At 35.0% G+C, this 27,959-nt stretch overlaps 2 protein-coding genes and 1 long non-coding RNA gene across 3 annotated transcripts; 2 read left to right on the forward strand and 1 right to left on the reverse strand.

Annotated features, from left to right (window-relative positions):
* Positions 1 to 2,784: 2,784 nt before the first annotated feature.
* Positions 2,785 to 13,876, forward strand: LOC111378340 (nucleolar protein 14-like). Its single transcript, XM_023001523.1, is given in 17 exon segments — positions 2,785 to 3,068; positions 3,219 to 3,353; positions 3,461 to 3,617; positions 6,708 to 6,787; positions 8,354 to 8,413; positions 8,513 to 8,725; positions 8,964 to 9,092; positions 9,937 to 10,650; positions 10,990 to 11,182; positions 11,313 to 11,371; positions 11,373 to 11,507; positions 12,179 to 12,283; positions 12,424 to 12,537; positions 12,540 to 12,565; positions 12,667 to 12,939; positions 13,042 to 13,344; positions 13,482 to 13,876. Coding segments are annotated over 16 exon segments (2,859 nt in total). The 5' UTR covers positions 2,785 to 2,867; the 3' UTR covers positions 13,307 to 13,344; positions 13,482 to 13,876.
* A 1,842-nt stretch (positions 13,877 to 15,718) lies between these two features.
* Positions 15,719 to 18,429, forward strand: LOC111378341. Its single transcript, XR_002699846.1, has 2 exons — positions 15,719 to 17,917; positions 17,986 to 18,429. It is a non-coding gene; the product is annotated as an uncharacterized LOC111378341 (long non-coding RNA).
* Positions 18,430 to 25,917: 7,488 nt separating this feature from the next.
* Positions 25,918 to 27,617, reverse strand: LOC111378342 (acetylglutamate kinase, chloroplastic-like). Its single transcript, XM_023001524.1, has 2 exons — positions 27,555 to 27,617; positions 25,918 to 27,309 (listed from the first exon to the last, which is right to left on the reverse strand). The coding sequence occupies exon 2, from the start codon at positions 27,281 to 27,283 to the stop codon at positions 26,246 to 26,248; it is 1,038 nt and encodes a 345-aa protein (XP_022857292.1). The 5' UTR covers positions 27,284 to 27,309; positions 27,555 to 27,617; the 3' UTR covers positions 25,918 to 26,245.
* Between the last annotated feature and the right edge of the window lie 342 nt (positions 27,618 to 27,959).

Below are 27,959 nucleotides of genomic sequence, written 5' to 3' on the forward strand. Positions count from 1 at the left end.
TATCAAAGAATACAAGCAAAATAATTTGTATAATCTCGTATATTTTTTATTCAAGTATGAAATATACAGGTATGTTTTTTTTAGATGACATAATACTGTTATGCAATTATAAAAATAATTTGCAATTATTTTCTTATATCATGGAAATATTTCTAAATATTATTTCAAAACTTCTCAAAAAACTAAATTCACACACTAATAAAAATACGATAAATGTAAAATTCGTGCAACGCACGTGACAGTCACTGTGCAGATAATTTTTTTTAAACTTCGCACTGTACGGAGAGTTTGCCAACTCTTCGTACTGTGCTTTTTTTTTTTTTTTTTTTTTACTCCGCACTGTACGGAGAGTCCGCATTTTGTGAAAACAGTATCCGTACAGAGTGCCATCTCTTCGCACTGTGCGGAGAGTTTTACCATGGTGTTTGCCATCTCTCCACACTGTGCGGAGAGATTTTTTTTTACTTCGCACTGTACGAAGAGTTTGCCAACTCTCCGCATTATGTGGAGAGTTTTTTTCTTCCTTTTTTACTCCGCACATGGTTTGTCATTTTTTCGCACTGTGAGGAGAGTTTATTTATTATTTTTTTTAAAGCTCATGTGTGAAGAGTTTTTTGTTTTTTTTTTCTCATGGCAGTTTATATTTATTAAAATTATTTTTTTAATGCTAGTGATATGATGTGTTGAAAAACATTTGTTTGACATAATTATTTTTTTAATGCTAGTAGGATGATATGTGGAAGAACATTTATTTGACATAAATAAAATAAAAAATGACATTATGCATAGTAAAATTAGATTCATTTACTATTACATGAATAGTAGACCTCCTTCCCCTTAGTGGAAATTACAGATTCTAATAGATAAAAAATCATCGTTTCATAAATAAGATGTAATGTTTAATATTTCACAAATCAGAAATTTTTTTAATTAATTTATATATTTAAAAATTAATTAAACAATTTGAAACCCTAATTAATATAAATCTCAATTCCCTCGACTCTCTCTCTCTCCCTCTCTCAATTTACTCGACCAAGCTTCTTTCCTCTCCCATCATTTTCTCCACCACCATCTCCACTGTCGTCGAGTTGCCGCTGTAGCAACTCCTCTTGTGTGAGCGTCGTTACCACGACGGCGAGTCGTAGCGGAGCGATTTGAAGCGACATCACACGCGATGGTGTTTGTGTTGTCGCGATTTGTTGTGGTGGGTTTGGTGGTTTCTGTGGTGGCATTTTGTGGTGGTGGAGTGGGCGATTGGGTGAGTAACAGCGTTGCGATGTGTTTGTGTGGTGGTGATTTTGGGTGTGGTGGTGATGATTATTGTGTTGTGGTTGATCTAACGGTTAGGGTGGTTTGTGTAGTGGCGTCGCCGTGCTGGATTAGGTACAGTGGCGTCTTCTCCCTTCATCTCTCCTCCTCTCCCTCTCCCCCAGTACCGTTACTATAGCACCTCGATTGGATGTACGGTGATGCTGGTGGTCACTGCAGTGGTGGTTTCTGTGGTGGTGGAGTGGGCGATTGGGTGAGTAACAGTTGCGATGTGTTTGTGCAGTGGTGATTTTGGGTGTGGTGGTGATGATGATTGTGTTGTGGTTGATCTGACGATTCGGGTGGTTTGTGTAGTGGCGATGGCGATGTGCTGGATTAGGTGCGGTGGCGCCTTCTCCCTTCGTCTCTCCACCGCTCCCTCTCCCCCAGTACCGTCACTACAGCACCTCGATTGGATGTGCGATGGTGCGTTTGGTCACTGCAGTGGTGGTTGTGGTGGTTTCTGTGGTGGCATTTTGTGGTGGTGGAGTGAGCGATTGGGTGAGTAACAACGTTGGTATGTGTTTGTGCGGTGGTGATTTTGGGTGTGATGGTGGTCACGTATAATTTGATTGATCGTGACCATTAAATTGGTTAACCTGTGATCAATAAACAATATGTGACCACTAAAAATGATAAATTATGATCGAGAATAGTGTGTGTGTTACCTAAAAAATAATAATATGTGACTTATAATATTTGTAATCTGTGACTTATGTGACCAACAAACAAATTGTGACCTACAAAATTTTTGAATTGTGACCTTAAAAAATCTTCATTTGCAATCAAAAAATAATTTGTGATTTATAAAATTTTTGATTTGTGACCAATAAATTTATAAGTGTGATTAAAAATTAATTCGTGACTAAAATTAATAAATAATACGTGACCTAAAAATTGTGTTCGTGACTTATAATTTATTGAGTTGTGATCGAAAAATTAATTTGTGACTTATAAAATTTTTGATTCGTGATCGAAAAATAATATGTGACATATAAAATTTTTAATTTATGACTGAAAAATAAGTTGTGACCAATAATATGATAAGTCGTGACTAATTATTTTTGGATTTGTAACCAATAAACAAACTGTGTGACTTACAAAATTTTTGAATTGTGACCGAAAAATAATAAGTAACTAATTATATTGTTAATTTGTGACCAAATTGTATAGATCCGTGACCAAAATATATTTAATTAATAAAATAATTAATTAACTAATTAAATTATAAATAATTTTTAATAAAAATCTGATTTTAGAAATTTGAAACTTGTTTTCTTGTTTTTGAAATGTGCTATAATTAATTTTAGTTTATAACATTTTCCCTTCCCTTTTTTATTAGAAGTTAGATATTATACAAAAACTAAGCCAAGCTAAGTTAGGGCCTGGACTCTGGGCTGTCAATGAAATTTAGGCCCCCTCTACCGGGCTCAGTCTTCTCCAAACACGGTCTTCCTTATTATGTTAAAACCTACCTGTAACCCTAAAACCTCAATTCTTCATTTTTTTGTCAGCAAAAGCTTAATTTGGGGAAGTAAAGTAAACAATTTAGCACAACCATGGCAAAGAAGTCGAAACCCTCAGGAAATGGATGTGCAGCGAAAAAGGAGAAGAAGAATAAGTTGAAGAACAATTTGAGTGTTCTGAACTCTTTAGCAATGAAAAACAAGGCTCCGAAACCAAACCCTTTTGAAAGCATGTGGTCACGTAGAAAATTCGATATCTTGGGTAAGAAGCAAAAGGGTGACGCTATCGAAAAGGTTCCATTTTTGTGACCTGTTGAGTATTTGTATTTATGCGTATTTCTGTGTTCATGAACCATATCTGATTGTTAATTTCCATGTACTCTCTGTCTCCTGTTTTACTCGGATCACATTGCTCGTGTCCATGTGCTTTTGGTGTGAATTCAGAGGAAGAAGACACTATTAATGGAGTATGAGCAGAGTGGGAAATCTTCAGCTTTTGTGGACAAGCGAATAGGGGAGCAAAATGAGGTGCTTGGCGAGTTTGATAAGGCAATTCTAAGGTCTCAGTGTGAACGACAGGTGAATTTCATGAAAAGTTTTCTCACTGTATTCTGTAGGTTGATAAGTTTGTGTTTACTCTTTTTTTCCCATTGCTGGTATTTATATGTCTCTCTTCCAATTGTCAGTTAAAAATGAAGAAGAAAAGCAAATATAATCTATCTGACGGGGAAGATGAGTTTGACTTTCAAGGCAGTGGTCCCTTTCCAGAAAGAGATGATTTTGAAGATGAATTACTGTTTGATGAGGATGAGAATGAGAATGGCGAAGCAGCTGGGAGTGCAAGTAAGTGTGCATATCATGATTATATGTTTGCATTTTTTTTTTTTTTTAAATATTCTATAGTATATTATCCATTGTTATGAAGTTCTGCAACAGTGTATCAACAATAGTTTAAATTTTTGAAGTAGATTTTTACAATTTTCGAGTTGAGGAATAAGAATGAGGTTGGTGTAATTGCCCTTGGTAGTATAGTCAATGCAGATAGAACGGCTCAAGAGAAACAATTATTTATTATCTTTAATGCTCTTCGTGAGTAGTGTAGGAATTGAAATAAACTTGTGCCTACTGTACTTCTGTAAGGAAATCAATCTTTTTTGAACTGATTCTACATTGCCGTAGCTTGTCTTGAACTCAAGCATCAAAGTGGTCCGTGCCTAGTTTTAATTTTGTAATCCTGATTTACATTTCATATATCAGATCATGAATATCCCTCCTTTTTCTTGATTTTTCTGTTTCATTTTTCCCCCACAATTCATGTACTCAAAAGTTCCCTTTAAGTAGAAATTTTATATACATGTGTTTGATTTTTATTTTTTTATTTTTTTGGCTGGCAGAACATAGATTCTTTAATGTTCAAAACATTAAAAGAATACTAATTTCACGATTCTTGTGGGATCAAATCAAAATTCCTCTGCTAGTTCAAAGTATCATTTGTACGTTTTTCATGGAAAATAAAGAAACATGATAATTTATATTTTCTCTAAACTTTCGAGGCTTTATAATTGAGCAATCAAATTAAAATTCAATTTTCTCAACAATGAATACTATACTCCTCAACTTCATGTATATGTGGGTCGCTATTTACGGGGAAGAATTTTGAAGAGATGGGGGGAAGAAGGAGGGGGGGGGGGGGGGGGTGGGGGGGGGGCGGGGGGGGGGGGGGGGGTGAGTCTGGAAATTTTGTTTTCTTGGTGTCATTAAAGTCTTCATTGGATTTTGTGGATGAAAAGTTTTGACGATGTCATCTTTTAGGGAATGTGGAACATTTCTATGCAAAACAGCTACTTGTCTAATTTTTTTTTTTTTTTTTGAGAAGTTAATAACTGGATATAGATAGATCTGTCAAGCTAGGTTTAGCTAGTCTCGACTACTCTAATACCCATTAAAACTAGTTTTGCAAAATCCCAAACACCACTTTAAACAGGCTCTGCTGGGATGTCTCACAACCAAGTTCTTATCTTTAGTTGACTACTAAATTAAGCTAAAACAGTTAATCAGATTTTTTCTTATTTTCTTATGTTATTGCAGGACACGGGTAAATCTAATGTTCTATAACTTTCAGAATTTTCTAAAATGTCTTTAAGCTGACATGGGGCAATTTACTGTTTAATTATTTTAAGTGGTTTAGAATCTGTTATCTATTTAGTTGGTTTCTAAAGAAACCTGCCTGAAAGAATAGGAGATCTCTTGGAGGCTTTAAATATATGAAGTCCTCGGAGATCTATTGACCCTGTTAAATAGTTGTGTTTTTTGAAGCTTTCTTGAGATTGGGTGATGGAATTTAGCCCTACATGCGATACCTATGGGATCCAGATTGGTGATGGCTAGACTTTCTTTTTTTCTCTTTAGTGCATTCTAGAACATCTTTAGTTTGTTACTTTTTCGGAACCCTGTTAATCTCTCATATTCTTACACTGCTTAATCAATGTCCTGGTTGATCCATAACCTAATTATCTCAAAATACCTTGAACAGGAATCTGGGAAATGTTAATATTACATAATACAGCCAAGCCATCTTTCACATTGCTTCTTTAGTTCCAACAACCGTCCATCTATTATCTATATATAATCCACTAAAACCTGATAATTGTCTACCCATGTTAGTTGCAAAACTACAGCTAGACCTACCAAATTTGTCTGTAAAGTTTTCCTACACAAAATATTGGACTTGATTGTAGGGTAAGTATATTGGACATGATTTTAGTGAAGATTTATCATCTCTATCTTGTTTGAGGGAAATTACCCTTGAGCAAAAAACAAGATACCACTATTCTTTTCACGGTTTGATGAGAATCAACAAAACATTTATTTGTCATTTATAGAGAAAGATGTTGACCATCTTTAAGAAGTGGATTATGTTGCATAGACACTTCAACTTGGGTGGCGTGCTCGTGTTCGACACGTGTCTCGGCAAATTCAAACTGTGGTGGTGAAACTCCTCGAACACTTTACCATGATTATTTTTTTCTCAGAAATATTATATATTTTTAACAAAAAATTATTATTAAATGACAAATAGATATTCATATTTAAAAGATTTTAACGAAAAAATAAAATAAAATAAAATAATAATAATAATAATAATAATAATAATAATAATAATAATAATAATAATAAGAAATATAAAACTAAATTTATACTATATAAATGAAGAATTTTAAAGAATCTTTATTTATTGGCGATGTGTTATGTTAGTGCTTTTTTGAAAAATCAAGTGTCGACATGTGTGACACGTATGGTGTTTGTGCATCATAGGTAGCAGAGTTATCAGTTATGAACTTGTTTATTGTAAGCTTTTAATGTTAATATACCGTTTGAATGGATGTTATTTCTAGCAATAACTTAGTGTTTGAAGTATTCTCTTTCTCATATGTAATATCATAGATGTTGATCGAGTGAACTACGTATTTCTCTTCTCAAGTGAAATTATAAATTTATGTTTTCTAGCTATTTATTACTAATCATTTACACTATAGCATTTTGCATTCAGAGTTTATAAACTGATGATTGATAAGGAGTGAATATATTATTTCATTGTTTGATCCTCCTTTTCATTCTTCTCTTTTGTATAAACTAATTTTTCTAGCTATATATTAATAATCATTTACACTATAGCATCTTGCATTCAGAGTTTATAAACTGATGATTGATAAGGAGTGAATATATTATTTCATTGTTTGATCCTCCTTTTCATTCTTCTCTTTTGTATAAACTAATTTTTCTAGCTATATATTAATAATCATCTACACTAAAGCATCTTGCATTCAGAGTTTATAAACTGATGATTGATAAGGAGTGAATATATTATTTCATTGTTTGATCCTCCTTTTCGTTCTTCTCTTTTGTATAAACTAATTTTACTTTTTTGTTTAGAGAAGTCAACTATTTTAGGACAACTTGATTCCCATGGGGCAGAGAACGATTTAGAAGAAAGACTCGTGGCACAGGAAAATGTGAGTCATTCTGTTATTCTATATTATATGTATGCAATCTCCAACTTTCTTTTTTGTGTTAAATTGTTGATTTTTCAATAGAATAACAATCAAGAATTTCGAGCCTAAGTTCCATTACCTAATTTCTTTCTCCAACCTCTATTCATTGTGATAATCACTCTTAAATCTTTCAAATTTTCTCCCTTCTATTTCGGGAAAATGGTATCTGTAGATGTTTATTGGTTCAAGTTTAACTACTTCGGTATTTGATTATAATACGTCCTCTTAGGTGACTGTGTGTACGTGGGCAAAGTGGGCATCACTTCATTTAAGTCTTTTCAATATTTTGAAAATGATTGTTATCGATTTTCAGACTATCAGTAAATGAAAGAAAGAAATTTTGTATCTTACTGTCTCTCTTACCTTTTCTGACTATCAGTAAATGAAAGAAAGAAGTTTTGTATCTTACTGTCTCTCTATCTTTTTTTCTTTCTTTCTTTTTTATTATAATGCTTCCTGGCCAAGCTTTTATGTGCTTATATGTAGTGAGTCCCAAGGAATGCGTGGTTAAAAAGTAGCTAAAAGTTGTGTATCTTATTGAATGTGTATGTAAAAATAGAGTTGACCAGCTTATGAGCAATTATAAGCTTTGGCAAACATACCTACACTACCTTTGTTTATCCATTGACTTGACATTTCTTTCCTAATTTTTCGTAGATTGTATCACCTTCCCTTTTCCATTCGAAGCATGTAGTAATGTTTTAAACAAATTGTTGGAAATATTTACTCTTTTGATGATATTTATTACTTGGTTGCGTAGTTGGTCTGGGTTCAATGTCATGGTGAAGTCAAAACTGTAATATAATTGTTTCCTAAGATAAGGGATTTGGAGATTGGAATAAAAATGTATTCCCCCTTTATGGTGCAGGGGATAAATGGGGTCAAAAGATGGGGCTGATATGGGTAAAATATGTCCCATTAGATTATTTTATTCTCCCCCAATCCTTGAATTGGATCATAGAATATTGTTTTCCCCTTTCTAATTTGCTGGATGACAGAAAAGATGGGCTATGGTGGGATTAGAAGTTGCTGCAATATGGTTTAAGTATCCCATATTACCTCATTTGGTTCCCAAATATTGTAGTTTTGTACGAAAAATTCTTTGCGAAATTGCTTCTTGAGGTCATTGTGCCTCAACTAAAAATATTTTTAACCTTATTAAGCATCATTCATCCATCTTCAATCTGTTACGTCTATGTATATGACACCTTTTTCTCAGAGGCAAAGGTTATATTCCCATTTACTTTTCTCTGTGTTAGATTTTTACGATTGGTAGACGACATGAAGTGTACATGTTCATCTACTTCAGAAAATTAATGTTTCTTTGCAGTATCTTTTCTTGTTCTGGTATGGAAACTGCTGAATTGTTATTGATATCTATCATATCCTCCATTTTTGTTGTCATCTAGGATTGGTCATGAATCCGAAGTCATAATTAACTTGTAACTCAAGAAAGTGCTGCATTATCATCAAAGCGCGACCAAATGAACTTCTGCTTCAGCTGATTTCATGTCTTTCTTATTTCAGAGGAAGAAGAGCAAGAAAGAGGTGATGGATGAGATTATTTTGAAGAGCAAATTTTTCAAGGTAGTGGTTGTTGATATGTTTATGTCATTAATTCTATTCCTTGCCTTGATCTCCTAGTTTAATGTATTATATCTCTGTCTTATTCCTTATTTTCCAAAGGCTCAAAAGGCGAAGGATAAAGAAGAAAATGAACAGTTTATTGAACAATTGGACAATGATTTTGCATCTATAGTTTAGTCTAAGGCATTGTTATCAATGACACAACCCAACAAAATGAAAGCTTTGAAAGCTCTTGTAAACAAGAATATCTCAATTGATTATGCTGAGAAAGAAAGAAGCGGTGCTGTCCAGGATAAATTTTCCTTTCAACAGGTAAACTTTGTTTCTGCGAACTTTCAATGACCTGCAAGCGTTGTCAGGCATCTGAAAATCTTTTCTTATAATATTTGCATGTCTTGATTTGATGTTTTCCTGCCATTGTAATCTATGCTCATTTTAGTAACTTGTATTTTACTGCTACCATATAATATTTGATGACATTTTAATTTTATTTATTTATTTTTGTGTTTTGTTTCCCTTTCTTAATATGCGCCGTTAACTGATTTTGCAGGAAAAGCCTGATACTTATGACAAACTTTTCGGTGAGATGGCAATGGATATGCGTGCTCGGCCTTCAGACCGTACAAAGACACCTGAAGAGGTTGCTCAAGAGGAGAAAGAGCGCTTAGAGCGGTTGGAGGTATATTTGATACATACATTTTTGTTGTGGAGTTATGTTTGCTGATAGATCAAGCATGGTAGACAAAATTCCAATTTTTTTCTATCTTCAGTATCCGATTTAAGATGGCAATCTTTCAGTACTTAGTACATCAAATATCCACATCCCTTGTAACCTCATTCCTTTTCTCTTGGATTTTGCTTTTGCTTTTGCTACTCAGTTACGTTTGCTGATAGATCAAGCATGGTAGACAAAATTCCAATTTTTTTCTATCTTTAGTATCCGATTTAAGATGGCAATCTTTCAGTACTTAGTACATCAAATACCCACACCCCTTGTAACCTCATTCCTTTTCTCTTTTCTCTTGGCTTTTGCTTTTGCTTTTGCTACTTAGTGATGTGGTGGTTATTAGGGCAGTAATGAATAGTTGTATTAACAGTGATGACGGTCATGACTTTGACCGGTCGCACATAGATTCTTTAGTTGTTGTTGTTGTTGTTATTATTATTATTATTATTGTGCATATGAAGCATTAGTGGTTTGAGCTTCATATCCTCTCTTTGGTTTTGTTAATCAGATTTAATAGTTGTTTAATGGTTCTTGCTTCATGGTCTCTTTGGCATATCAAAAATATAATTGTGAAACTACAAAATGATGCTCTCTTTACATTACTTAACCCATCATCAAGGTATCATATAAGTATTATTAATTCTTGAATTTTCAGTTTTATTGGTGATGACTTCTTTTTAAAAGGAGAGAGTGCATTCACTAGGCTAATTGTAGTTTTGAAGCCTAAACAAGAGTGTATTTATGGGACAAAAAAAAGATATTTAGAGCAATTTGCCCTTTTTGTAATCAATTTCAGGAAGAACGTCAAAAGAGGATCGCTGCTGGTGATGACTCCAGTGATGAAGATATTGATGAGGAAGCTTCCACTAAGCAGCAAAGATCTATATCTGGAGATGATCTCGGTGATTCCTTCTCTCATGATGCACTGCCAAGAACTAAATTGGGCTTGATTTCTGAGATCTTGAGAAGCGAGAATGAAAATGATCTTGAGAGTGATGATGATGATGATGCTTCTGAAGATTCAGAAGATGACAAGGACAATGATGAGGACGAAGGATCTGATGAGGATGGCAATGATGATGATGATGACAAGATTAAATCTCTCAAGGACTGGGAGCAAAGTGATGATGACAATATTGACAGTTTTTCAGAGGATGGAGGAGGAGAAGATGAGGATGGAGGAGGAGAAAATGAAGATGGTGATATTGATAGTGAAGATGAAAAAGAAGATGATATCGGCATATGTGTGGAGACGACAAACTATAAGAAGCCATCAGGAAGTAAGGGAAAGCAAAAGGATAGTTTGAATGCTGGCAAAGTGAAAGAAAATATCAAAAAGGATTTACTTGGGCAAGGGGAACTTCCCTATACAATTGAAGCTCCTAAAACCTTTGAAGAATTTAGTGCACTATTGGATAATCGTTCTGATGATCAAATTGTTGAAGCTATCAGGCGAATCCGTACATTTAATGCAATTTCTGTTGCTGTAGAGAACCGGAAGAAAATGCAGGTAGGGAACTTTGCTGCATTTGTTTGTTTTGAGTAACTTAATGTTTCTGTATATCCATTTTATTTCCACATTTTTTACAAGTAAAACTTTTCACGATGTTGGAGCGGCATTATTTTCTGTTACAAATGAGAATAGGCAATAATTATTTGTTATTTCTATATTTATTATGATCTATTTGTTGAAGGGAAAAATTAAAATTAAGTGGTCGTATACTGTAGTGTGTCTGGTCATTCGGTGCCTCTTATGGTAGAAAGCAACAATGCAGTAAACTTGGAATTGCAAAAAATAGCCTGTGTCTTACGAATGCGTCAATATTGTTAAACTTAAATTTCCTTTCAGGTATTTTATGGTGTGTTGTTGCAATATTTTGCTGTTTTGGCTAATAAAAAGCCACTGAATATCAAGCTACTGAATTTGCTCTTCAATCCACTGCTGGAAATGAGTTCAGAGATCCCATACTTTGCAGCAATATGTGCTCGTCAAAGGTTGCTTCACATTCGGACCCAGTTTTGTGAGGATGTTAAGAATACAGGTTGGCTAGTATGAATGGAACACACTGGATTTTCCAATTTTCAATTCTCTATTTCTGAAATTTTTTCTGCTAAAATATTGTTTCCATTTCTTCTCGTTGGATCTGTTCTTGACCTCTTCCTTCATGATAGGGAAAAGCGGTTGGCCTTCTATGAAGATTCTATTTCTTTTGAGGCTGTGGTCCATTATTTTTTCCTTGCTCCGATTTTCGCCATGTGGTCATGACACCTGCAATCTTGTTGATGTGTGAATACCTTATGCGGTGTCCTATAATGCCTGGTCGGGATATTATAATTGGTTCCTTCTTGTGCTCTATGGTGCTCTCTGTAAGTTTATTCATCCTTAATTAGTTTCTTCTGTTTCATATTTTATTTTTTTATTTCTCTTAGATCAGATGAGGTATAATAATTAAGAACTTGATCATGTATTGTCTTCCTAAGTTTTGTTTTTAGAGCTTCGTGTTTCCTTGATCCTTTGATTGTTTGATTTTTATGCTTCGTATGTCTGCTTGAGACGCAAAGTTAATTGCTAATTCATTTACTTTTAGTTTTGCATGAACCTTGTTTTCTTGTTTTAAAGCGAGATTTGAATTTCCTTGTGAAATTGTGGTTGATTACCGATCCAATTCTTATTAGATCATATGTACACTACAAATTTCTCTCTGCGAGTTCTGAAATCCAAAATTTGATAGTATTAGGCACACTGAAAACACATAAGGTCTCGGGTTGTGTTGTACCAGTAATGGATTCTCGTCCATAATCTCCATTTATTTGGATTTAGTGATATTAAGCTTTATCTGTATGTGAATATTGATTTTTTCTTTTCTTTTCATTTTATTTTTGGGGGGTGTGTTTGGTGTGGGATATGGTTTTTTTAGCATGAACAGGTGTTATGAGATGTACAGTTAACCATTACATTTTCAGTAATATCTGTTAACCTTTTTGTTCCAATTTTTTTAGAGATTCTGTGTAACAATTTTTCAAAAATGTTTCTACAGATCAGTACACAATCTCAAAAGTTTTGCCCTGAGGCAATAATGTTCATACAAACTTTGCTAATGGCGGCTTTGGATAAAAAACAAGGATCTTCTGAAGATTCTAAGGTTTGTTTCCAGTATTTCGCTTACATTTACACATTCAGAAGCTCTGGTCGTGGCAGTTTCTTGAGGGTTATTGATTAAAGGACCCCTTTTTTTCTTATTTGGAAAAAGAATACTTAATTAATATTTTTATTGTTATGCAGCTGTATCGTCTTATGGAAATTAAAGCACTCAGGCCACTTCTCTGCTTGCAAGGTCAAGTGGAAAAGATCAATTCACTAGATTTCCTAATGTTAATGGACTTGCCAGATGACTCACACCTCATTTCACCTCAGATACTTTCAGGTTTACTCTTAAGCTATTTATTTGTAGTACTTTATTTAGAGTATAATGTAGACTGTTATCTGGTACGTGTTGGATTCTAAGTGTTAAGCTTTTATTTGCAGAGCTGGCGTTCTTTTTTCTAATATTGAAACACTGGAAGGATTTGTGAAAAGTTATGAAGGATTTAAATCTTTTCCAGAGATATTTTTGCCAATTTCCAAATTACTCGGTGAATTGTTGAAACAAGATTACATACCAGATGCATTGCAGGTCCAAATCATAGACGTTAACCAACTTATTGAAAAGAAAGCACAGGAATACCACTTGCTGCGCGAACCACTACGAATGCGAAAGCCAAAGATTATTAAAACTGAGATTCCTAAGTTTGAAGAGAAGTAATCACCATGTCGACTGCATTTTTTTCTCAACTACATCAAATTCTGCCACTTAATTTCGTCTCCTGACTTGATTTTTTCATGTTTAATTATTGAACGCAGCTTTGTAAAGGGAAGAGATTATGATCCAGATCGTGAGCGAGCTCAAAGGAAAAAATTAAAGAAACTTTTAAGACAGGAAGCTAAAGGTGCTGCCCGTGAATTGCGGAAAGATAATTACTTCTTGTTGGAGGTTAAGGAAAGGGACAAGGCACAACTGTCAGAAGAAAGAGCTGAAAAATATGGACAAGCTAAAGCTTTTCTCCAAGAACAAGAGCATGCATTTAAATCGGGACAATTGGGAAGAAGCAAGAAGAGGAGGAGATGAAGTCTATATATTTTGCAGTTTGTGTCCATTTCGTTGTCGTAAGTTACTAATTCATTTGCTTGTAGTTATTCTTCCCTATGAGAAAATTGATTGTTGAAACCATGAAAGAAAGAAAAAAGCCTTCTTTAGTTTTCGTATTAACCACTCTGACGATCCGTGTCATTTGTTTTTGCAGTGATTTGGATGCCCATCTTGCCATTCATTGGGCTCAAGCAAGCTCAGTTCACGTTCGTATATTGAACTGAGGCAATAGGCATCAATTCTGGATCGAGCAAACTTCAGATAAGTTCTGAAATGTGCGTATCATCTATAAATTATGAAGTGCTTCATTTTGCCACGTGTAGTTAATAATTTTCATTGGGATTACTTATGCCTAGTTCCCAAAAAAGGTGCAAATTATTAATCTAAATTGAAATTATATTAGATGATGATATTTAAGATTCATGTCATGTCAAGATAGCAGACTATTATAGACCGATGTACAGTAAAGTATACCATCAGCTTTGCTAACTGGTTTTCTGAAATTTACATGGTTATTGATAAAAACAAAAAAGAAAAAAATTGATGCTTTACCTGTGTTACATAATGGACATCCACCAACTTTTAGACAATTTGACGTATTAAACTCTCATTAATGTATGTATGTACTAGTCTGCATTGTTTTGAAAAAACCCATCTGAGCTCTGCTGCATATTGAGGCTTCAAAGGTGCTGATTGTGCGGCAGTTTTTGGTGGCGCACGCATCAATAAAGGGAGGCACCCCTGAAGCAAGTATTGGATTGTGAGGGGTATGCTCCTTAATTTTCAACAATTATTTACTTTGCTTTGGGTGTTATGTCAGGATTAGCCATTGTCCCACTAAAACGTGAAAAAAAAAATTTCTTATAGACTCACTTTGATAATAGCCCACTATCCCATCAACTAAAGTAATATTCTCTTTTTGGTTACTTCGAAGAATTTTTCTGGTTTGTTTGCACACTTTTTCTATTATATGAATTTTGAAGATCATTAATAATTTATTATGCGCTTATTTAGCATTTAAAGAGGGTTTATTTATTTATTTTATTTATTATTATTATTTTTTATGGGTTTGGGTGTTGTTGGGGGGGGGGGGGGTTTATGATAATCTTGGGAGAATCGAAACTTTAAAATTTAACTGTTGAAGTTGGAGAGCTCAAATCAACACAAGCTATATGTCAAAAGTTCATATTTTTTATGTTGAATTTAAGTCTCAGACCTCACATTGGGAACAATGATAATCCACAATGCTCCGTGATTCCAATGCATATGTTGGATTGGCTTTGCGCTAACACATTATTAGTCTCGGACGAACACTGTTATGTTGGCATTATCATCTAGCTTTGTCGAATTGATATAAATTTAGGGAGAGCCATACGTTAAAAGCTACTTTTTATGTTGAATTTAAGTCTCAGACCTCACATTGGGAACAATGATAATCCACAATGCTCCGTGATTCCAATGCATATGTTGGATTGGCTTTGCGCTAACACATTATTAGTCTCGGACGAACACTGTTATGTTGGCATTATCATCTAGCTTTGTCGAATTGATATAAATTTAGGGAGAGCCATACGTTAAAAGCTACCTATTGAAGTTAGAAAGTCCAACTCTATATAAACCATACATCGAAAGTTCATACTTTAGATGTGAAATTCAAGTCTCGCACCTTGCAATAGGAATTATGACAATCCACTATGCTTCAAAATCCCTGTGCCCACATCAGACAGCCTTTGCACTACCCATGACTAGTCTAGGACAAGCATTGATATGCTGTTGACACCACTTGTGTTGCTCATTTGCAACTGAGAGACGTGGTGCCACTCTGATACCATTGACATAGGTCTTGTGAAAGTTATACTTCAAAAGCTAACCATTAAAGTTGGAGAGACCAAATCTTAGAATGAATCCAGACATCTTGTATTCGAGGGTACAATCAAACTTATAAAAAAGTTATGAGGAATTTTACATTTGAAAATTTAAATCCAGAAAAAATCTTACCCCGTGTAATTTTATATCAAAAAATTTACATGGAGTATTATTTTTTCAGATGTAAAATTTCAAAAATTTTGATGTCATATCCTATGTAAAATTTCTAATAAAATGATTTAAATTATATTGAGAAATAATAATAATAATAATAATAATAATAATAATAATAATAATAATAATAATAGGAATTTTACATTTGAAAATTTAAATCCAGAAAAAATCTTACCCCGTGTAATTTTATATCAAAAAATTTACATGGAGTATTATTTTTTCAGATGTAAAATTTCAAAAATTTTGATGTCATATCCTATGTAAAATTTCTAATAAAATGATTTAAATTATATTGAGAAATAATAATAATAATAATAATAATAATAATAATAATAATAATAATAATAAATTTTTTTAAAAGAAAAGACGAGTTATACCCTTCTTTTTAAGACGCACATTTGATGCATTTTTAAGTATTTTGGATATCTGTATGGATCATTTGATATGTCTATGATGTAGTTCTCGAAATGGCTTCAAGATGACATATGCGATTTGCAGATTCAGCTACTATATGATCATCGGAGATTTTTAAAGTTAGCATGTTATTGAAATTCTCAAAATACTAGTTTGGAATGATATACTTTGACAAGCCGTAACATTTTCTACGGTTGGCTGTTTCACATGCCATTTATAATGTAGAAAATTAGGTCATGAACATTTAGAAATAGTATTAAGAATGTAATATTTCGATTTCATTTGACATCTCGTAATGACTTTGAAAATTGAGACAAAAACATAAGGGAAAAAAATGCATTTGTGGGTTGGGTCGGTTAATTAATGGATTGGTCACTTAAACCGAAAACAACCCAACTTGATTTTTTAATGGTTAAAATTAACCAAACCAAACTAAATTTATAATCCAAACCAACCCAAACTGACTTGAATCGGTTTGGTTTGATTGATTTCGTCGGTTTTTCGATTTTTTCGCCCACCTCTAATTTGAATGCCCTGTGTCACCGATTTGCCCATGTGCCAATATTTGTTGACTGCAGACTGTTATTACCATTGACCACCAGCCTACCACTTTACTGTTTGTTTTCTCTCTCCCATCGACCACCACTTCAAGTCTTCATTGCCATTTCCCACTTCGGTCTTCGCTGTCACGATGTCCATCTCCTTCTGTGTCATATGATGTGGTCTGTCACATCTGTATATTTCTAACTTCTGGCCGGCTCTAATCCATCCGTAGTCCACTGCCATCTTCTTGAAGGCATGTCACATTTCCATTTGATTTTAGTTATTTTCTTCCAATTTTAGTGTCTATAATGTATTTTAGTTCTATTTCTGATTTATATATAACTTATTCTTGCCAAATAATTGTGTTTTTTCCCATTAATTGTGTTTTCTGATTTAGTGTTTTCCAATTTGGGATTTAGGATTTTTCGATTTATGACTTTCTTTTTTATATGTAAATTGATTTAGGAAGATTGAAACTTTGTTTGAATTCTGGTAGGTATGACTTAGAAGAAGAAATTGATTTTTAGGGATTTCTAATATTGTCGATTTTAGTTTATTCTCAATGTTAGTTGATGAATCTCGAGACAATTCAGTAAAGGATCAAATGTCAGTTATCATTCGTTATGTGAAGAATGAGTGTGTATTAGAATATTTTTATTGGTGTCATTTATGTTTCGAGTACCACAGCTGCTTCACTTAAGGCTGCAATTAATTAATTATTCTCAATGCATAGCTTAAGCATGACTAATTTGAGAGGTCAGTTATATGATGGAGCTAGTAACATGTGAGGTGAATATAATGGCCTTAAAGCACTTATTTTAAAAGAAAACCCAAATGCTTACTACATTTGTTGCTCTGCTCATTAACATGAACTAGCTTTTGTAGTTGTAACACAGAAACATCTGAAGATTGAAACTTTCTTCACTACAGTACACAAATTGGTGTATATTGTTGGAAGATCAGCTAAACGGAGTTATCCTATTTGAGAGAACCAAAGATTGAAAATTCTTGAATAATTCAGTATTGGTAGAATATCAAGCAAGTGAAATCTCAATCAAGAAATTACTCTTTAGCGTCCTGGTGATGCACATTGGGGTTCTCACTATAGTTGTTTAATTAACTTGATTGTCATGTTTCAAAAAATAGTCGACTTTATTGAGATAATTGCGATTGACACTACAAGTGCCAGAACAAGTGGCGATGCACGTATTTCATTTGAGTTGATGTTAAGATTTGAATTTACATTTAATCTACATCTCATTAAAAAGATTTTAGGGATTTCAAACGAATTGTAGAGAGCATTACAAAAAAATAAAAAATAAAAAAAAATCAAGATATTGTCAATGTTATGAGATTGGTGCAAATATATAAAGCACAGCTCCAAACCATGATGGATAATGGATGGGATCTTTTTGGACTAGTTTGTTCGTTCTGGGAAACTCATAAGATCAATGTTCCCATATGGATGATATGTTCATAACTCTAGGCTGTTCAAGGCGTGAGTCAGTGACAAATTTGCATCATTTTCGTGTGGAAACGTTTTATGCCATAATTGATGTGCAACTTCAAGAGTTGAATCATCATTTTTCCAAGGTAAATAATGACTTGTTCATTTGTGTTGCGTGTTTGTCTCCAAATAATTCATTTAGTGCTTTTGACAGGATCAAAGTGATTTGACTATGTCAGTATTATCTGGTAGATTTTGATGCGACGGGCATATCAAAACTTGATCAATTAGATACATATATTCTCGATATGCGCACTTCCTAAGATTTTGAAGGATTACAAGGCATTGGTGATGTTGCGCAGTAGTTGGTTGCAAAGAATAAACATGAAGTATATCCATTAGTCTACAAGTTTGTGACATTAGCTTTAGTTCTTCCTATGGCTACTGTCACAGTCGAGAGAGCATTTTCTGCGATGACTTACGTTAAAATGTGTCTGAGGATCCGAATCGGAGATCAATGGTTGAATAATAGTTTGATTGCATATATTGAGAAAGATATTTTCAACAAGATTGAAAATCATGTAACTATAGAACGTTATCAAAGTATGAGAATACGTAGAAAACAATTGTAATAAGATATCTCTTACTTTAATTTTCATCAATTTTTTGAAAGTTTGATTGTGATCCCCTAATCCAAAATGTCTACATCCGCCCCTAACTATACTATTGTTCCTGCTCGTTTGTTCCTTCTACAGCAAGATCTGCAGCAAGAAAGCAGCAGCTAAGACTATGAAAGCTCCGGGAAGGAAAAATGGTGACAGGATATATAGGTCTAAATTTGAAAGTAATCCCAAATCATAATTCCAGGATCTACGTGGTAAGTACTAAATTTCTGCATAATTCCTACCTTCAAGGTCCACTATCCTCAACCGTAGTGTTGACTATACTTTCTTCCTCAGAGTATTTATTGATAGGCAATACAGTATCATAATTTGGTTTGTTTTCATTGCATTTAGAGTTCTCTTTTTTATGTTGAGAAATTAATGGATTTGATTATATGATCGATACATCAGTGTTTAGAAATACGGATTTATGAATATTCAAAACATATATTTATAAATAAATTATATTATTTATAATTTATTTGACAAGTACAAAATTAAGGACCTTATTAAAAAACAGGAAAAGGACAAGGTTTCAGTGAACAACTTCGTAAAAGTAACACCTTAAACCACAAGTGATTAAAGCATTGATAAAAGGATTTGTACATTATTTTTTATATAATAATAATAATAATATTATTATTATTATTATTATTATTATTATTATTATTATTATTATTATTTAATGACTTGCATATTTGAAATATTAGAGTAGTATCTTAATTACGTATTAGTGTCCATCGGATCTGGAACAAGAAGTTGAAGATCGAAACTTACTCCTCGACTACTTTAGATATGCCTTGCAATACCAACCAAATGATCAGAAATGCACAGGCAAGACAAATTTTTTTGATAGCCGTGCGCCTGGAATATCCATTGAAGAGCAAATCGTTGGAAGTAGTTTGAGCTTGTGGGATACCAACTGATGACGACGTTGAATACAATTGGTACCCTTACTTTGATTCACCTTTTCTATCTTCGTATGCCCTTTAGTAGGATGGGTTGAAAGTTGGACAATTTTATTTGTATCGAATGGAATGTACTGAAAATCCCCCCCCCCCCCCCCCCCCCGGCGGGGTCTGGTTTCGGTTTGGTGAGCCAATTATGCACCGTGAATATAAAAATCACCAAATGTGGTCCCCACCCGCTATTCTGAGTAATAAATAAAGAATTAGGTAAAAAAAATTATATCCATATAGAATTGTCCTTGAAAGTTTATGAAGAAAAAGTTCAACTATTTTGCGTCTTCGTATGCCCTTCAAGATGGTGAAAGCTCCAGGAAGGAAGAGCACTACAATTTCCAGGAATAAATTTGAAAGCAAACCCAGATCATACTTTTGCGATCTACGCAAAAATAAGGAAAGAATTCAGATTAATATCAATTTTCTTCATTTCTGAATTCGGATAAAGAAACATTACTAGAAACAATTTTGACAGTACAGCATGATCATGAATGTAGGAGAATAAAATGATTTGTGTTGCCAAAGCTTTTCAGGGGAAATAAATTCGTTAATGAATAAAATCTTTACAAATGCACATCATAAAGCCACATGAATCCATTCCCTCCTCTAAACATAGATCATACTATTATCCAAATAGAATTGCGGGATCTCATCAGACAGAGGACGTTCCAGGAATGTATTGAATTTCTCAGCCCATAAGTGAGATGTGTACAAGTATAAAAACACATATAAGGGTGCCTACTATGAAGTTAGTAGAATAAATACCAAGATTATATCAGCTTTCAAGAAGAAAACTTATATTTCCACAGGCAATTCTCACAACCCAACCAGTTTCATGAATCACGACGAGTAATGCATTCTTTCTTATTTCACAGGAACCTCTATCAGGGAATTGAAGAGTGCAACCAAAGATACAGATATATGCACAATGTCCATATAAGCATTATTGTCAAGATAAATTATTGGGTATTCAGAAACAGTAGAAGTATATTCAACAAATGAACCATAAGAGGACACATCAATGTTGATTATTGATGTACTAGTACCTAAAGAACCAAAAACGAAAGAATTCAATGCCTTACAAATTGTGGCTATAGCTGCTAAAGGAAGGCAGTTTGATAAAACCTTAATTCCCTGCCAAGTTCTGATTTTAGTCAAAAAATTAGTGGAAGTTAATATGCAGTTCACTCTCTTTAAAGCATGGCTCTCAGTTGCAGAGAAGTACACAGCATGACAGCAAGCATGGCTCTCAGTATTGAAGAAAAGAAGAATCTGGAAAATGGAAAGCTTTCTCATTCGATTCCATCGTTCAGTACATAGGTGAGTATAAATAGAAAAACTATCAACTAATACAGCTGTACGCAGCTAATACACAACTAACTTCTAACTAAATTTGGCGCCTAAATCATCTTAGCTGGGCTGATCTGCTGATGCCCATATGTTCCAATACGCCCCCCTCAAGATGGACTATGGAGATTGATAATAGCCATCTTGGAGAGTAAAGGGAAGAAGAGAGAAGTTGGCAAAGCTTTAGTAAACATATCCGCCAACCGGTAATGAGAACGTACAGGCAATAATTTGATGAAACCATCAGCCACCTTATCACGAACAAAATGACAATCAATCTCGATATGTTTTGTTCGTTCATGGAAGATAGGATTGCTTGCAATGTGGATTGCAGCCTGGTTATCACAAAAAATCAGAGCTGGAGATGATGGAGAAATCTGTAGATCAAGGAGCAACTGATGCATCCATGTTAACTCACTGGCAGTGGGTGCTAGTGCTCGATATTCAGCTTCCGCAGATGATCTGGAAACAGTCTGTTGCTTCTTAGCCTTCCATGAAACAAGAGAGTCACCAAGAAATACACAAAGTCCAGTGATAGATTTCCTCGAATCAGGACAAGAACCCCAATCCGCATCAGCAAACGCACGTAGTTGCAGTGAAGAGGAGGCTGAAAAGAGCAAACCTTGGCCTGGGGCTGACTTAAGGAACCGCAAAAGATGATAAGCTGCATCAAGGTGTGGTTGTCGAGGTTTGGAGACAAACTGACTAAGTTTGTGTACAGTAAAAGTGATGTCTGGGCGTGAGATAGTTAAGTAGAGCAAGCGGCTAACAAGTCTGCGATAGGATGAAGCTGTTGTGTCAGATAGTAAATCACCATCAACTGAGTTTAAACGAATCTTAGGATCCATAGGCAAAGGGGCTGGCTTGCAGGCCAAAAACCCTGTATCCTCCAGCAACTGCAATGTATAATTCCTCTGAGATAAACATATTCCTTTATGTGATCTTGCTATTTCCAAACCAAGAAAGTACTTCAATTTCCCCAAGTCCTTAAGTTTGAACTGACTATGTAGAAATGATTTTAGAGAGGCAATGGCATTGAGATCTGAACCTGTGATGATAATATCATCGACATAGACCAGCAAGGCAACAAATGAAGAGCCTGAACCCTTTGTAAATAGGGAATAATCGGTCTTGGATTGATGGAAACCGTGTGTAATGAGAGCATGGGAAAACTTGGAAAACCATTGCCTAGAAGCCTGCCGAAGACCATAAATGGACTTGTGAAGCTTACAAACTGGTTTACCTCCTTTGATGGCATCAATAGTCACATTTGAATACCCCTGAGGCAAATCCATATAAATCTCTTCAAAAAGATCACCATTCAAAAAGGCATTATTGACATCCAATTGAACAAGATGCCATTGATTAATGGCTGCAACAGCAAGTAAAGTTTTGACAGTGACCAACTTAGCAACAGGTGAAAAAGTGTCAATAAAATCCAATCCTTCTTGTTGGGTATAACCTTTGGCTACCAAACGTGCTTTATACCTGTCTACACTTCCATCAGGTCCATATTTGATTTTATAAACCCATCTACAGCCAATTGAATGCTTTCCCTTGGGCAAACTGGTTATGGTCCAAGTTTTGTTTAATTCCATGGCTGCCAATTCAGCCACCATTGCTTCCCTCCAGTGATCAGATGCAACTGCCTGGTGGTAAAACTGTGGTTCAGTATTTGAAGAAACATTGAGTAGAAAGGTTCTATGTGGGTGAGAAAATGATTTATATGAGAGATAATTGGACAAAGGATAAATGGAGTTATTATAAGGAGGTGATTGATTTGTAAGCAGATTGCAGTGAAATTCACGAAGGTAAGATGGAAGTTTACTCACCCTAGTTGTTCTTCTAGGTACAAAGTGCGAAGGCTGATTGCAATCAGGACTTTGACTACAATCAGAGGTAGAATTGGAAGATTGTTCAATGGTAGGTGAATTATTATGTTCAATCGTATTGTCATTGCTGACAGAAGTATGTGAATCTAAGGTGGAATGATGGATGTATGGATCAGATGTAATGTGTGGTAATACAATATCAGGGAAGGGATCTATCAATTCTGATGTTGGAGTTATAGAATGGAAAGGGAAATATTTTTCATGGAATACCACATCCCTGGAAATAAGGAATGATTTAGAGGATATATCATAAAGTTTATACCCTTTAATACCTGGAGGGTAACCAAGGAAAACACAGGCTTTGGCTCTAGGATAGAATTTGTTTCTATGAGAAGGAAGTGTGGATGCAAAGCAAAGGCTTCCAAACACCCTGAGCGAAGTGTAGTCGAATGGAGTTCCATATAGCAAAGAGAATGGGGTCATGTTCTCGAGGATTGGAGATAGAGTTCTATTGATTAGAAAGGTAGCAGTAAGGACACAGTCGCCCCAGAATTGAATAGGCACTCTTGACTGAAAGAATAGTGCTCGTGCCACATTGAGAAGGTGTTGATGTTTCCTTTCTAAAACTGAGTTTTGCTGAGGCCTTTCAACACAAGAATATTGATGTATGACACCTTTTGGGCAAAACGAAGCTCTGGAGCATGATCAGATCTAAACTTTTTAATGACTGTATGAAACTGAGTTTCAATGAGGGCAAAGAACCTGGGAATGATAGATTTTGCATCTGATTTATGCTTCATCAGATAGACCCATGTAAAACGCGTACAATCATCGACCAATGTCAAAAAGAATCTGTGGCCAGAACATGTTGGGACATGGTATGGACCCCAGGTGTCACAATGTATCAAATCAAAGGCATTCTTAAATAAATGGTTGTTAGATACAAATGACTGTCTCCTCTGTTTTGCCAAAGGACAAATATCACATGGAGTTGCATTGAAATCTTTGTAACCACTACGTGTAATTTTCAACTGTTCTTTCATCATGTCTAACCTTTGAAAGGATAAATGACCAAGCCTTTGATGCCAAGTATGTGAGGTCACATTATTTACAATAGAGCATACAGAATTCTTACAGCCACTTAACATAGACTTATATGATGCAGCATCCAATATGTAGAGACCATCCACTCTATTACACTTACCAATCACCTTCATGTTGTCCAGATTCTGAATAGTATAGCAATCACGGAGAAAAGTGACATTGATAGATGAATTCCTAGTAAATGAACTGATAGACAAAAGGTTGAACTTAAATTGAGGAACATCCCCCCCACCCACAATGCATGCAAGCCTAGCGTGAATATAAAAAATCCCCCAATATGGTCGCCACCCGCTATTGTAAGTAATAAGTAAAGAATTAGGTAAAAATAATTATATACATATAGAATTGTCCTTGAAAGTTTATGAAGAAAAAGTTCAACTATTTTGCGTCTTCGTATGCCCTTCAAGATGGCAAACCCAGATCATACTTTTGCGATCTATGCAAAAATAAGGAAAGAATTCAGAATAATATCAATTTTCTTCATTTCTGAATTCGGATAAAGAAACATTACTAGAGACAATTTCGAAAGTAAAGCATGATCATGAATATAGGAGAATAAAATGATTTGTGTTGCCAAAGCTTTTCAGGGGAAATAAATTCGTTAATGAATAAAATCTTTACAAATGCACATCATAAAGCTACATGAATCCATTCCTTCCTCTAAACATAGATCATACTATTATCTAAATAGAATTGCGGAATCTCATAAGACAGAGGATGTTCCAGGAATTTATTGAATTTCTCAGCCCATAAGTGAGATGTGTACAAGTATAAAAACACATATAAGGGTGCCTACTATGAAGTTAGTAGAATAAATACCAAGATTATATCAGCTTTCAAGAAGAAAACTTATATTTCCACAGGCAATTCTCACAACCCAACCAGTTTCATGAATCACGACGAGTAATGCATTCTTTCTTATTTCACAGGAACCTCTATCAGGGAATTGAAGAGTGCAACCAAAGATACAGATATATGCACAATGTCCATATAAGCATTATTGTCAAGATAAATTATGGGTATTCAGAAACAGTAGAAGTATATTCAACAAATGAACCATAAGAGGACACATCAATGTTGATTATTGATATACTAGTACCTAAAGAACCAAAAACGAAAGAATTCAATGCCTTACAAATTGTGGCTATAGCTGCTAAAGGAAGGCAGTTTGATAAAACCTTAATTCCCTGCCAAGTTATGATTTTAGTCAAAAAATTAGCGGAAGTTAATATGCAGTTCACTCTCTTTCAAGCATGGCTCTCAGTTGCAGAGAAGTACACAGCATGACAGCAAGCATGGCTCTCAGCATTAAGCGAAAAGGGGTAATATGCAGTTCAATCCCGTTCAAAACACTTGGTGTGCAGGTCCTTACTAGGGGAAGGAAATAAATAAATAAATAAATAAATAAAAAACAAATCCTTCTCTTCATTCACTATGACTTCAAAAGGAGTGCATCAGTAGTGTCCAGCAGTGCCATGAAAGTTATCTCACCCTCTCTTACGAATGGAGGGAAATCCAATCATCATTATCGGACTTAATGGTTTGAGAGATTGTTGATAGTGATGAGAATCTGAATGTAAAGCATTAGTTTTCAGCATTACATGATTCTTTCTTGACACACATAAGCATACTTGGAAACAAAGATGCTACACTACATAGCGGTCTATGTCCAGTATGGTACTCGTCAGATCTCAGTGAAACAAAAACTTGTTCCATACTTCCATTTATGTATTACCTTTCATACACATAACAGACAAAAGTTTCAAACTGGGTTGTTGATGGGTGGTGTAACTTTATTCGGAAACATCTCATGTTTCTAATCAAAGTTGTGTAATTTTCATTTCTTTTGTAAATATATAATGACTTGACAAGGGGCTTGTATACACGGTAGGTCACTATACATTAGGCAGAATTTTTAGCTTTTAGAAAGAGATTTCAAGCAACGATTATACAAAATAGAAAGAGATCCTGTTCCAATAAATCTCATCGTTATATATGGTTTTTCTCGGCAAATACATATCTCTCTCCTGTAGATACTCAAGTTTTTAAAAATTTATAAAATTCATATCGTCGTATCAATTATATACAAGAAGTTAAGTAGTCGAAGCATTCTTCCTGATTATCTTCAACAAGAAGAAAATAAAATGGCCTATGTTCTACACCTTCGTGTACTACATTGCACATTTTAAGACATAAAAAAGAGTAGATATGGGTACTGTATACCATAATGAACTAGGGAAAAGCATTAATGAAAAATCTATTAAAAATACTAATCGCCAAAGCAATTTAGAGGCTAATAGTTTCTTAAGAAAAGCTTTCCTCAAGGTTACATGCTCAAGCTCAGTTACAAGAATGCATAGTTACGTTACAGCAAAAAAATTAACTTATTGTCAACTTAGCACAATTAACAAGTAAATTGCAAAAAGACTTTATTTTTGGAGTAAAAAACCTGAAGTGGGCCAGCATCGATGCCTCTCCTATTACTGGATAAGAAACTTCCTCTAGGAGGACGTATTGGGGAAGCAGCTCGTTCATCCAACTGTTGAATACAACTTGTGGGAAGTAGTTTACCTAGTGATCATCGTTCCAGCCCCTTCATCAGTGAGAATCTCAAGAAGTAGTGAATGCTCCAGCCGCCCATCTATTATACTAGCTGTCCGAACACCTTGGGCCAGAGACCTTACGCAGCAGTTCACCTTGGGGATCATCCCACCTGCAATCTTCCCATCCTCCATCATCATCTTCACCCCTTTGATATCAATCTCCTTCACCAAGCTCCCAGGATCATCACGGTCCTCCAATATCCCTGCTACATCAGTCAACAGAATCAACTTCTCCGCACTCAAAGCCGCTGCAAGCTCACCAGCAGCCGTGTCTGCATTAATATTATATGACTGCCCTGTCACGTCACCCGCTACAGAGGCAATCACTGGGATATGGTTATTATCGACAAGTGGCAGGATTATAGAGGGGTCGACACTGGCAATTTCCCCGACAAACCCAAGCTGTGCAGCATTGGGAGAGGGCCTAGCTGTCAAAAGACGACCGTCGATCCCAGATAAGCCGACTGCAGTGGCACCTGCTTTGTTGATCAAAGCAACAAGATGTTTATTCACTTTACCAACCAACACCATTGACACAATTTCCATGGTGGACGCATCAGTGACTCTGAGGCCATTGAGAAAATTGGGCTTGATGCTGAGTTTTCCCAGCCACTGGTTGATCTCGGGCCCACCACCGTGCACAAAGACAATGCGGAGCCCGACACATGAGAGAAGGACAATGTCTGCAATTACAGAAGCCTGAAGTGCCTCAGACTTCATCGCAGCTCCTCCATATTTAACTACTATAGTCTTGCCACGGAATTTCTGAATAAAGGGTAATGCTTCGGATAAAATCTTGACCCGGGTTTGTGCCGTGGTGGACTGAGTACCCATGTCTGGCGCAATTACTGATTGTGAAGATGAACCGAGACAACTGATTTTGTGTTTTTCATTGCGTTTTGAGACCGGAACGAAGTTCTTGAATGAGAGCGCAAAATCATCAGATACTTTTGAGGGTGCGGACAGAGGCGAAGTCAGAGGAAGGGTTTTAGCAGCCAACATTGTTTCTTGAAGGCTTAAAGGTCCAGCTGAAAAATTGAAAATTTTGATACTCTGTGATTAGGTATATGCAACTAAAATCAACCAAAATTCTAGAATCAAGAAATCAATCTAACTAAAAATGAGCAAATCAAACAAAACCAAATGAACTTTTAATTGCTACATTAATTGAAAAGTATATTGAAAGAATAACCCTCAACAATTTACCACTTTATTTCTACTCACTCACTCACACACACACACACACACACACACATGTAGAGAGGGAGACTACCGGAAGGGCTAACCCTGCAGTGAAGAATTTTTGTCTCCAAGATTAGACTAAACGAAACCCTGATCCGCTGAACTGCAGCTCATTTTAATTGGGAAATAATTGCAATTAAGGTCCCTAAATTATTGAAAGTATATCGAATGAGTCCCCAATCTTTTATTTGTAGCAACTGTGTCTTCAAACTCTCAGTTTTGTAGCGTGTAAGTCTGATTGATTTTCAGATTCTGCACCCTTAGAAAGTGACATTTCTCCAAACTATCAAAGCTGCCTCCATAAAAATGACATTGAATTTTAATTTTATTATTATTATTATTTTTGGTTCTTTCGCCTTTGTAGCTTACTAATTTGTGGTCGTCAAAGAATGAACATTTATTCGGTTAAAAAGTCAAATTTTGTGTTAAAATGACC

This window comes from Olea europaea, unplaced genomic scaffold, assembly GCF_002742605.1.
Source record: "Olea europaea var. sylvestris unplaced genomic scaffold, O_europaea_v1 scaffold1803, whole genome shotgun sequence".
NCBI classification, from domain to species: Eukaryota; Viridiplantae; Streptophyta; class Magnoliopsida; order Lamiales; family Oleaceae; genus Olea; species Olea europaea.

What these genes read in the sequence shown, in the direction of transcription:
- LOC111378342 (XM_023001524.1), bottom strand. Translation starts at nt 27,283, where the DNA reads ATGTTGGCTGCTAAAACCCTTCCTCTGACTTCGCCTCTGTCCGCACCC.